At 33.1% G+C, this 13,645-nt stretch overlaps 1 protein-coding gene across 23 annotated transcripts in view; it reads left to right on the top strand.

Moving 5' to 3' along the window:
* The window catches only part of scrib (scribble planar cell polarity protein), a 366,730-nt gene that overhangs the window by 222,493 nt on the left and 130,592 nt on the right, over positions 1-13,645 (top strand). For 3 of the 23 annotated variants that reach the window (XM_088226223.1, XM_088226229.1, XM_088226234.1), the window contains exon 2: positions 658-1,007. The exons of the other annotated variants lie outside the window; for them this stretch is intronic. In XM_088226223.1, the coding sequence (XP_088082349.1) occupies positions 839-1,007 (169 nt within the window). In that variant the 5' untranslated portion in view covers positions 658-838. The remainder of the gene's footprint in view (positions 1-657; positions 1,008-13,645) is intronic. 23 annotated transcript variants of the gene reach the window in all.

The raw sequence follows: 13,645 nt of genomic DNA on the forward strand, positions 1-13,645 counted from the left end.
TTGTAATTAAATGTTTAAATTGTACATTCATTTTTTTTTTTTACTCGTCAATCTTCCGAAAAGTTTTCTTTTGCGGTCATTTTTTTATATTAATTAATTTTTAATTTTATTTAACAATAATTTAAAAATAAAAATAATGTGACCTCACTGGGGGACATGTGCCGAGGACACTTAACAATATAGCTTTTTTTAAATTTTTTTTTCGTGTGAGAATATACAAAGAAAGCTTATTGTCTTATTGTTTTCATTCCGCTTTCTGTGACGGGACCACAATACGTTGTACAACCACCTAAAGTGAAATAACCTGGGCCCCGATTACAATGGGAAGTTAACTTTGACCGCCTATAAAGAAAAACCGATTTTTGTGTACGAAAATGAGTATATTTGCATGAACATTATATTTGCAAGTATCGTCGTCGGTTACCTATAATTGAACGTGTTTAGAAGAAAAAATTGTATGCACATTCTGCTTTTCATACAGAAAACTTAATTTTACTTTTTAGATAAAATTAATGATAAATGTTAACTTCCTATTGTAATCGGGGCCCAAGCACTGAAAAATGTACAATAAATGGATATATTTATGTACCTTTTCGATATGTCAATATTCTGCTATTTAATAAACGACAAAATATAGCTTTTTTTTAATCTAAAAAGTGAACCAGCTAAGAATCGAACTGGATATATCAGTAATGCCGGTATAGTGCCATAATCAGTGCCTTTAAAAAAATTCATATCATGATGTTACATTTTAGACTATAATTAATTTTGGTGCTTAAAGTGAATAGTCTCTAGTGGCAAACGGTAAATTGTGAATGTGTTCAGAGTTCCGAATAACATGCTGCAAGTGAAGTTCAAAGTGTCCGGCGAGCCCCCGCGCCGCTACGGGAGCGCCGGGGGCTCCAGAAGGGCTCCGTCGGGAGGGGGCGCGCACCGGAAGTATCGCACCCTCGAGGCGCCCCCTAGGCCCGGAAGGAATATCAGATTCGACGATACTTATTACTACGGTAGGTGCCCGTGGGATGATTTCACCCATTTATTTATACGATCGTTATTACAAATACGTTTTGTGATTTACAATTTTAATTGGTTTATTTTTAACTTTTGTGAAATTGAATGATCAATATTTTTTTATTTATTTTTATTTATTTATTTACATACATAAGTTTACTGTACACTATTTGAGACAATAAGTGCCAACTCCATGGGACTAAAAGTCCTGTGTTGAGATGGGACGAGCAATTATATGACACAGACACATGAGTATATCACCACAAATAAAAAATAATTATATATATATTTTTTTTAAACATTTATATGGCACATCAATATGGTAAACAGTAAACTCAAGCATTTAGAAAATCATCAAGGAGTTTCCTGCTCAAACCCACTAAGAAAAATCCAGTCCTTAACTCCTTTCTTAAAAATATTTTTTGTGCTTGAGAGCTTAATACGTTCTTCCAAAATATTGAACAGCCTCGGTGCGATAAATGAGAGATGTCTCTCAACAAAAGTCGTACGGAAAAAATAAAAACAAATTTCAATTTTAATGTAATGTATTATGAAGTGTTATGAAGTATATAAATGATGAATTAATAAGTAAAAAAATGTTTTTAATAGACTAGTTAAAATAACTACATAATTATTCCATTTGCTGTTTTAGTTCAAATAAACATTTAAGGAAATGTTACAATTTGGAAACAAATATTTTTTTAACATTAACCAAAAATTATTGGGATACATTTTTTCAATTAAATTAATTTATTTTAAATATAACATATACATTACAAACATATATTCAATACGTTTTTTTTACTGTTTCGAATTAAAAGTCACATTTCCGAGCCCAGATCCGTAAAGTATCGGGCTATTAGGTCGGAGACGAGCTCTTTCATTTCTCTTGCATCCTCGGGTTTGACCAGCGGTCCCCCGAGGATGCGGTTTCTTTGATGATGTAAAGCATCACTTTCACATATGTGAACAGGTGTTGTCTCATCGGCACTGCAGAACCTACATCTAGAAGCTCCATAAAGGTTCGTTCTAGCCAGGTTTTTATTGCATCTGCAGGGCTCAATCACAAATGACTATCGACGTGCTAAAAAACGTGCTAAGTATTTGAGCGATCACAGCGAACAATTATGAACACGCTGAAGTTATCGCGGTCGCGTTGCAAAACGCCAAACGCCTTCAACAATTGTTTTGTTTAATAGCTTTCTCAATTTGATTCAAAGAAAATAAATAGCATGATAAATTGTGAACAAAAAATAAAACTAAATTATTTTACTTACAGTTTAGGAATATTCTCCATATTTACAAGGGTAAAATTCAAATATGTGATTGATTATGCGTAGCAAAACGTAAATATTTTGAATTTTGACATTTAATATTAGGTGTTGCCAAGCATCTAGTTGAAGTATGACGATATTAAAAAAATATAATAATCCCGATCGACAACTTCCACGGATGTTTCATTGTGACCGCGCGTACGATAAACAACCACGGTGAAAAATTGTTATCACGCCGCTAATTAGCACGTCGATAGTCATTTGTGATTGTGCTGCAGGGCTGTTACCCCGAACGCAATTATAGCGCGGTATAGCGCGTTTTTACGTAATAAATACGCGGTAGAACGCGCTATAAATGCGTGCGGAATACCAGCCCTGTAGCTCAATCACAAATAACTATCGATGTGCTTAAAAACATGCTAAATAATGATCATGCTTAAGTTATCGCGGTCATAAGTCAACGCGTGTGTAATCCTACGTCAACGCTCGTGTCGGATTGTTTTTTTATGTTTGAAAAATCGGCGTTTACTTTAAAAAATAAAACAATAAATTGCATTTGCAAAATAGTATGGAGTATCTAATACAAAAAAGTGAAAATTAAATTACAATTACCATGGCGACTGCTTTTCTTGACATTTGGCTTGCCAACCACCAGCTAAATTACAGTAAATAACATGATAAATAATAAATAAAAATAGCAGTTTTGTAATATTTTCCATATTTAAACCGGTGAAATTCAAAAATGTGATTGCGCAGCAGGATTATACGTCGCGAAACGTAAATATTTTCATATTTAATTTTAGGTGTTCACGGATGTTCCATTGTGATCGCGAATACAATATACACCATGGTGAGAAATTGTTATCACATCGCTAGTTATTTGTGATTGAGCTACTGGGCTGCTATTCTGACCGCTTTGAAAGCGCGATATACCGTGTATTTAAAAGCGTTCCAAACACCAGCCCAGGTGATTTTTGCCAGGGCATTATGCTCCGCTTCCTGGCCCAAGACTAAAGTTTATTATAAAGAGCACATTTGTGCAACCCATAGTAGGACTCAGGGTCTATCGGGGCTGTCTCAGTTCCCAGCCTAGCCAATAAGGAAGTTCAGTGCAACGGGAAATTAGGTATAAAAATCTTTTCTTACGCCTGGTAAAAATTAATAAAAATTATTTTACAATATTTGAGTTTGTCCAAATTATGTAGACAAAAGACTGGATTTCACCCCCTCGGGAGTCATTAATATTAACAAATTACAACAGGAATGGAGAATACCTTAAAGAAGGGAATATGGAAGTCTAGGCATTTACAGGGCTTATGACCTGTTATTGGCTGGTTTAAGTAGCTACTTTAGAAAAATTGTTTTCAGGCATTGCCTAATATGTGAAATAATTCAGTCAGATGTATATCTTCACAACAATAAAGGTTTCAGCTCTTAAACTTCACTACAATCAACAAATGGAAGAAATGTAAATATTCAAACATAGGCAAAATGCTGAATGTTACACAGTGTGTAAAGTGGCCATTTAAACCAGCCAATGACAGGTCATGCGCCCGGTAAATGCCTAGACTTTCATATTTCCTTATTTTAGGTATTCTCCATCCCTGTTGTAATTTGTTAAAAATAATTTTGATAAAATTGTACTTCGAACGACGTCACTAGTTCTCCGAAATCAGCCAATGACAAAGGGTTAAGATACATTGCCGGTTACCAGGAAGCCTACCCACCAATCAGGGCAACTCTCCGCGGAGAACTCAAGACGTCAGATAGATAACTGAAGTTTACCGTTAATTCTATATGGATATTTGTAAACATCTTAAATGTACCTACAGTGATTAAAAATTTTAAAATCTCATGACAAATAAATGCAGGAAACGTTAAAATGGTAAAAACACGCTAAAATGTTTTTTCTGTTCTGCTCCGTGCGCGTGTTAAAGGCAGTTTATCAAAAAATCATTTCATAATCCTAGATAAAATAAGTTAAATGCATGCCTTACATGCCCTGACAGGCATTCAAACAACTTAAAAGTAATTTATTTTTCTCTGATCTAAAACTTTCAAGCGCAGATGTTTTAGAATTAAGTAACCGCAATAAACACGCATGCATAGAATTAAGAATAGTCCAGAAGGAGCGTAGAATCATATTTGAATACATCGGACTGTGTCCGAAAATCCCCCACTTTGCCCCACTTTCGGCGCGCGCATGCGTGAAGTCGCCAAATGCAAATGTAAGATTTTTTTTTTTAAAGTTCTCTAAAATTGTATTGTACACGCGGAAACATTGATTGACACAACAGAGTAGATAAGTAAAGGGTCATTTAATAAGAGTAATTGAATTAATGAACTTAAAAAATATAACAAATTTTATTTTACCTAAAGCGGATATTTTCATGTCATGTTAAATAATATTTGATAAGCAAAGTAGCGTAAAAAAATTACTACCCTGGCAACACTAACAAAATGTCCATTTTGTTTTTTTTTGACAATCTGACAGATAGAAAAAGAATTAACTTTTTTAAGTAATACATTTGCTATTTACACACGCATTTGCCACTTTAGCATGAAATGTGATCCCGCCCTGTTTCTTTTTGATCCCAGCAGTATTTCTACACTTTAAAACGACTCAACACAGCATGGTTGAATTCATATCGGGAGTTGCGCACTGAGCGACGTCTACAAAAAAACTAATGGGTCAAAACGTAAAACTACTTCTTTAAGAGTAGTTTAGTCGCATTCCGTTTGATGCGCGTATGAGGTTTCTGGACTATTCTTAATTCTATGCACGCATGCATCAAAATTTATTTAATTCCATCACCTTTAGCAAAACGGTTTCATAAATAAAAGACAGTAATTTTGTTTTAGTGAGTAAGATAAGTAAGAATCCATTGTCTTGTATTTAAACGTTGTTACGTCATCGAGTAAATTATAAAAACGGTTGTTTTTATTAGTTTACGCTTTGAATTTAATGTGTTATGATATTCTCGATCGTAGCAGTATTGATTAAATAAATTATTCTGGTCGCGAAATATGAGCAATCTGAGCTGAATCAGTTCACTGCATAAACATAATATGAACCTATAGAAAAGCTGTATTACACGGCTAAGAAAACTGGTCAGAAAATTGGTTTTGACTCTGGAAATTTTTATTTTTTATTATTTATTAAGGAAAAACAACAGTGGTTATATAAGAATACAAAATATAAAAAATAGTAAATACATCCAGTTAAAGTTTTTCACAAATAATGAGAGAACATGTTACACAGTAAAGAGAAAAATAATAAATATATGACATGAGAAAAAAAAGAGCTCGTAAGAAGGTTAAGGGATGAGGAAATAGAGTGGAGGAGTGGAGGAGAGGGATTTTCATAATATAGATGACCAATTCAAAATTTTGATATTATAATAAAATAAACATAATTAAAGGAACATAAACTTATTACACACTGACAAATGTTTTATTTTACAGTGTTTCAAAAAGTTTTTTTTTGAATTCACAAAATTTTGTACTAAAAATATTTAAATGGTGACAGTACTCAAATAGGTTGAAATCTTAAATGCTAAATGAAGAAGTTCAGTGCTAACGGGAAACGTCGTATAATTGTATAATTTTATGTATGAAAATAAACAAATAAAAATAAATTAATCTGTGCAGTCATAAAATAATGTATCATCCATGTTGTGCAATACTCAAATAGGTTGAAATCTTAAATGCTAAATGAAGAAGTTCAGTGCTAACGGGAAACGTTGTATAAATGTATAATTTTATGTATGATAATAAATAAAAATAAATTAATCTGTGCAGTCATAAAATAATGTATCATCCGCAAAAACAGTAGTGTGTTTTGGCAATTTTTTTATAAAATAGAATTAAGAATTCTTAAATCTATGGTCTATATCATAGAATGAGGAGCTTCAGCCCTACCTAAAAATGGATACAAAAATGTTTTCTTGCGCGCGGTAAAAATTAGAGCATTAAATTGTACAGCAAAGTTTCTTGAAAATGTACGAAAAAAATAATAAAAAACATTTTAATAAAAACGCTCCACTTTGAATGACGTCACTGGTTCATATGAACCAACCAAAGACATGAGAGCTATGAAAGATATCCGGTTTGGTTACCGTAATGAACCAATCGGAAGAACTGACATAGAAGAACCTCTGACGTCACACGCGTAGTTATTTAAGAAATTCAAAACTTTAAAAAATCATAGCGCTGATAATACAATACAGATAAAAAATAAAAATTGGCTTAGTTTAATAGTCTTTTAACAAATAAAAACATTAAAAAAAGACACTGAACTTCCTCATTATCTTAATTCTAAGGTATATATAAATATTTATATATATATATATATATATATATATATATATATATAAATTGTATCGCCGTTGTTAGTCTCGCAAAAATCTCGAAAATGGCTTGACAGATTTATGTGCGGTTTTTTGCAATTTTTTTTTCATTTACGTGCTCAAGGCTTATTAATTATAACATCTTCAATATGTTGAGTGGAAAAAAAGTTAGAAGCAAATATGTGTTTTTCATCGATTTTCCAGGGTTGTATTCGACTAAAATGCATATATTGAAAAATTCGGAGGATGATGTGTTTTGTATATAAAGAAAGTTTGTATTTCGACGTTTACAAACATCAATTATTTTTTAATGATCCTGAATTGATTAATTTCCTGTCAATTTTTTAATTTCTGCATATTAACTTATTTTTAATGGATTTTTAGTAATGCTTAAATAATTTTAACTGACATTTGATACATTTTTGAAAATAGATTCTTATACGAAATGCACTACTGTTGGTAAGTAGCGTAGAGTTTGACATTTGCAAAAAGAATTCTTTATTTGAAAATGAATTCTTTATTTGAAAATGAAAACACCAACAAGCTACAAAAAGTGGCTTGGTGGTATTTTAGTTTTAGTAAAAATATAACAAGTGAAATTTTTTTCAAATTGTAAAATGTATAATTATACTATTAAATAAAAAATTTTAAAAATTTATACATATTTTATGTTTTGGAATTCAACAATAAACAAGTACCTTGGTACCTAATTAAATTCAATATTTGAATATTAATAATTTTTAGTTTTGGAATTCAATCATTAACAAGTACCTAGGTACCTGCTTATCAATAATAAGTTTTTTTCCTTTTGTCCGGACAGTTTTTGCACACTTTTAGGACACAGTCATTTTTCTTTTCTTTTGGTTTCGAAATAAATGCCAAGCTCACGTCAAAACAAGGCTAGCGATTAAAGAATGACTAAATTCGCGTTTGGCATGAATTGAGTGTTATAATTTTAGAGGGCTCAGGGTCAATCGCGCTCTGACTTTTCTTCATAAACATGTACTTTCGTATTTTCTCCCTGGATTATGGTACTAGAGCAAGTGATATTTGCACAATTTATATTTGAGTACGACGAGGACTCTTAGCCAATCACATGAGGAGATGAAACGAAAAATTAACCCTTATTACGAATATATCAATAGTTTTAAAAAGTCCGAAATAAATAACGAGTGTTCTTATTTACGAAAAAACGTTTGTTCAATCAGCTAATAGCAGACAATCCAACGTTCGGGCAGGACAACGTCTGTCGGGTCCGCTAGTTCGTAATAATTATTAGGAGATGTGTGCAATCTATTGGAAAACCCTTCTGTACCTATACGAGTATATGCATTTGCTCATTGCATTCGCTTGCAAAAATTGCAGGTTTTTTTGTTATTATGGATAATACCTGGCTATTATTCTTGATAACTAGACGTAATTGGTGTACTTATCTATTTTTTTTTCATTTTATTTATTCATATTTTTCGCTTACAAACTATAATTAATAATAAAAATAATGTGACCTCACTGGGGTTTCCCGTGCCGAGGACACTTAACAATATTTTTTTTAAAAATTACATTTGAGAATAAACAAAGAAGACTAATTTAAAAAAACGAAGATAATTAACAAATATTCAGGCAGTTTTAAAAACAAGGTATTTATGTACATCTATATTATTTATTTTACAAAACACACAATGAAAATAACAAAAACCTAACATAAGCTATACACTTGTGGAGCAGTTGATTCAATATTGGTATGGGCGAATGAGACAATCCATTTTACTTCTACCTAGCTCCACTATTCATTTTTTTAAAGCCTTTTTAAACATTTTCTCGTTACTAATTGTTTTAATAGATAGTGGAAGTAGGTTATAGATTTTAATTGAATAATACTCAAAATCCCTTTGTCCGAAAGTGGTTTAGTTTGTATTTGTTTAAGTTGTCTATGTGTTGAGGATCTAGTGATTATATTATTTGTATGTGATGTATTGTGGGGGTTATGTCTTTTATTTTAGTAAGAGTAGTTTTTGAATCTATAAGTGAGTATTGTTTTAGCGTATAATTGTTTTGGTGTCATAAGTTGTGATTTATGGAATATTTCTTCAGTAGATGTCTGTATCGGGACTCTGAGTATTATTTTAATTATGGATTTTATACGTAGGTAACATTGGTTAATCATCGTGCATTTGTAGCTGAATATCCGGAGTGTGGCGAGCAGTTCGCGGTGAATGGTAAATTGTGAATGCGAGCATTGTACAACATTGATTTGGCCGTACTTGGTAGTTCGTAGCGCCAACCGAAGTACATACTGGAGCTAAAAATATACTCGATATTTATTCCTTACTCAGAACTGAGCCGGTACATAATCTGCACTCTGCAGTCTGCAGTCTGCAGCATAGCAGGCCACATGTTTTATGTGTACTTATTGTAAAACCCCTCCCGACTACAAATACGGAATGTCCGTACATTCCCCGCGGTGGTCTCCGCACTTCGTTTATTTTCTATCCAATCTAAATTGCATTCGAAATTAAAATAGAGTCGTTAATTCAAATTCCCTCGAAATGTAAACTTATTAGGATGCAACCTGAAAGAATAATAAATGTTTAATTTATTGATAAAACTCTAAAAATAGTCAAACTCCGATTGAGAAGAAAATGTATTCAAAATATGAAAACGTCGATTTGAATCGATCGATGGTCACTGACCGAGAATAAATATTTTGTACTGATTTTTACATTTCTATGTGATTTGAATAGGGAAATATCACATACTGCGAATACCGATGAAAATGTATAAAATGGATTTAAAATAATTAATTTTATTTTCAAAATCAATATGGATATTGTGGAGAAATGTTTTCATACATAACTTTAAAAAAGATATGATAAATAAAAATGTCTCTGGAAAAACGCGACACGTTCGGCATTGATAATTGTGACGTCAAAATTCGTGACGATGTTCTAAAAAAATAAACGGTTAGGAACAAAGTTTAAAATTAACATGAATCGTGACGTACTAGGGGCGTAGCCAATGCAACGATCGCTTTTGCTGGAATTCAAAATTACAAATTAAAAAGTATTTTTTATGCTACGAACAAGTAGCAAAAAATAAAATAAAAATCTAAGACAGTATTCTTAGACTTCGAGGCCACAGTCTTTTAACAGACGATTTAAAATGAGAATGTCACATATTAAACGTAACAAAACAATCCAATTCAATTATCTCTTTGATAAAAAAAGCCTTCTCAAATATAACACCGAATATGCTACTAAAAATATCCAAAATCTATATCAGACCTGCTCTCGAATACGGGTTTCAGATATGGAATCCCTATTTTGTTAAGGATATCATCTTGTTAGAAAGAGTCCAAAGACGAGCTACAAAGTTGTCGCCGACCCTAAAACGGCTTCCATAGGTGGAGAGACTGGAAACTCTCGGTCTCACAACGCTGCAGGAACGGCGAGAAAGGGGTGACCTGCTAGAGAAATACAAGATACTCAGCAGTCACTATAGCCCCCCAAATTTGGATCCCATGTTTAAGTTTAAACAAGATGCTTGTCTTCGAGGCCACAGTCTCAGGCTGGAGAAAACGAGATTCAATCTTAATCCACGGAAGCATTTCCTGAGCAATAGATTTAAGCATATCAGCTTTAAGCTGCTCGCTTAAAATTATTATTAATAATAATATTTCATAGACTTTAAATGTAAAAAAAAGTAACATTTCCCTATTTTGTATATATTATGTAGTTAATCTTGATTAGGCTGAAAACAAGTTTGTCGAATAAACGAATAATAATAATAAGCTCTCATATTGAACATTGCAGTACAATTAATGATCCACTTCAACATGAACTATCCAATTACGATAGTAGAATGAATGAAGGCGATCTAATTATTTTGTAATCGTACAAAGCAGATATTATTTGACTGCGATATTATACGACTAGTATGAAGTATGAAGTGGGTAATTTCCGGCGCCCGTGGCGGCCACTACTTATTCTTGAACCTATTGCTTTCGTTGCACTTCACCCACGATCTGGTCTTACATAAAGACTATAATACTCCAGCAGCTTTCTCTGCTCAACTCTATCGCCCTATACAGTGCACCGTTTGTTTTAATGTTTTCTGGAAACGTTAATGGGAAAGTTCAGTGTCTTTTTTTTTTTGTTAAAAGACTATTAAACTTCGACAATTTTTTTTTACTTATCGTATTATTAGCGCTCTGAAAGCGTGCAAAACTGTCCGGATAAAAGAAAAAATACTTTTCAACGATAAGTAGGTACCCGAGTACTTGTTTATGGTTGAATTCCAAAATATAAAATAATTCATTTTTAAATATAGAATTCTTTTTGCAAATATCTAACTCTGCGCTACTTACCAACAGTGGTGCATTTCGTGTAAGAACCCGTTTTTCTAAAATGTATCAAATGCTTAGAGTATAATCAAATGTCAGTTAAAATTATTGAAGCATTACTAAAAATCCATAGAATTAAGATAATGAGAAAGTTCAGTGTCTTTTTTATTTTTTTTATTTGTTAACAGACTATTTGACTAAGCCATAAATTTTTTATTTTATTTTTATACATCGTATTATCAGCGCTATGATTTTTTTATTTCTGAAACAACTCCGCGTGTCACGTCAGAGGTTGTTCCCTGTTTGTTGTTTCCATTGGTTCATTTACGGTAAACCAACCGGATATCCTTCCCAACTCTCGCATCATTGGTTGGTTCATATGAACCAGTGACGTCAATCAAAGTAGTGCGTTTTTTTTTTTTTTTTTTTGTACATTTTCAATTAACTTTGCCATACAATTTAATGCTCTAATTTTTACCGCGCGCAAGACAACATTTTTTGTATCCAATTTCCCGTAGGGCTGAAGTTCCTCATTATTTCAATACTCATTGGCAAAATGAACAAAATGCCGAACACTCTTCTAGTGGAACGGAAGGCCTCTTGACTACTGTTAACAGGCCGGCTTTTCCTGAAGATTTTTTATTGGTTTCCTCTCCACATGAGCAAATGCTGAGAAGTTCCCGATTGGCCCACTTTAGTATGTCCTTCCTGATCAGTTAAGCTAAATTTAAAGTAATATAACTGCAGAAAAATCCGCTTTTTGAAATATTAATCTTGTATATTATAAGCGAGGTAAAAAATGGAATACACTTATGTATGTAAGTGAAACATGGAACTGGCAGAGGAATGATGAAAGCCGAGTGAACGCTGTTGAAATGCGATCTCTTAGACGAATGTGTGAGAAATCAATGTATGACAGGGTTACGAATGATGAAATCAGCCGAGTCAAGTATAATTGATAATATTAAGTAAGGGTCTCTGAGATGGTTTGGTCATGTAGAACGAATGGACGTGTAAAGAATGGTAAAACAAGTTTATATGGCGAAAATGAACGGTAACGTGAGACGAGGACGACCAAGGAAGACATGGCATGATTATATAAACCAAAATCTTAAGTCTGGTCATGTCAAAAGCAGACAGAACCGAAGGGCATGTATGACAAGATGTATGAATGTGGAAGAAACTAGGAATGTATGCCAGGATATACGTGTGTGGCGGTCCATTCTCTATTGGTAGATAAAAATAATGCAACTCCCAAATAAAAATAAATAAATAAATACTAATTGGCGATTCAATTCACTTCGGGACATGACACCAAATGAATAAAAAAAATATCTTATTATTTAAGACCTAGGGCGTCTTTTGTGGCTACGGAACTTATAAAGAGGTTTTTTTTTAGCTTCGGTTTTTTGTTCTGTTCTTCATTATCGTTAGTGGCCCGATTTTCTATTTTGGTGAAAAATGCAATTTGAGCCATTTTTTTTTAGGCATTAGGCACTTTCATTTTTACTTTTCCTATTACACTAGATGCATTTTACGATCGTTATATAGAAGGCCGACGAAGAAAGTCTTTTTGAAGAATGTGCAAGTTTAACAGTGTGGAGTTATTACGTGTTTCTAATGTTATTTTAATTTTGCCTCCATCTCGTATGAGAATTCTGTAATTGTAAGATAACCTGTGTGGAATTGAAATGGAAAGTGATGAAACTTGTGAATCTACTCGGGAAACTTGGTGAAATGCAATTATAAAATAAAAATAGGTATGTCTTATTTAATAGAAGTTCTTTCCATGGTGATTATTTCATTCAATTTCCTCCCGAACCTGTTAATAATGCTCCATACCCAATTTCATAGTTCACTGATAATCTGTTGGATACCTCCTTAGTCCTGGTACTAAGTCATTTTTGTGGTTTAAATGGAGAAAATTCTTATAGAGGCGGAAGCGAGAAATGTACAACTCTTTTATTTATTTAATGATTTATTGTAGTCTGCATCCATCACGTAATGCAGACTATAAATATAAGTTAAATGTTACTATTACTTCTACCATCACGCCATTTCCCCGTAGTGGTAGGCAGAGAGAATGGACCGCCACACACGTCTATCCTGGAATACTTTTCTAGCTTCTTCCACATTCATATATCTTTTCATACATGTCCTTCGGTTCAGTCTGCTTTTGGCATGACCAGACTTAAGATTTTGGTTTATCCGATCATGCCACGTCTTCCTCGGTCGTCCTCGTCTCACGTTACCGTTCATTTTCGCCATATATATTTGTTTTTCCATTCTTTCGTCATCCATTCGTTAAACATGACCAAACCATCTCGGAGACCCTTTCTTATTCTTATCAATTATACCTGACTCAGATTTACACTCGCTTGATTTCGTCATTCGTAACTCTGTCATACATTGATTTCTCACACATTCGTCTAAGATATCGCATTTCAACCGCGTTCGCTCGGCTTTCATCCTTACTCTCCCGGTTCCATGTTTCAGTTCCATTCATAAGTGTTGGGACTAAAACTTCGTTGTGTACTGCCAGTTTAGCTTTGATTGACATTATTTTATTAGCAAGTACTGTGCTTAGTGCGCCGTTCATTTTGTTGCCCGCATTCATTCTCCTTTCAACATCTTTTTCTACTCTTCCTCGCTTGAAAAGATGCTTAAACAAG

Source organism: Micrasema longulum, unplaced genomic scaffold (assembly GCF_059751315.1).
Source record: "Micrasema longulum isolate JH-2025_06_02 unplaced genomic scaffold, ASM5975131v1 h1tg000416l, whole genome shotgun sequence".
NCBI lineage: Eukaryota > Metazoa > Arthropoda > Insecta > Trichoptera > Brachycentridae > Micrasema > Micrasema longulum.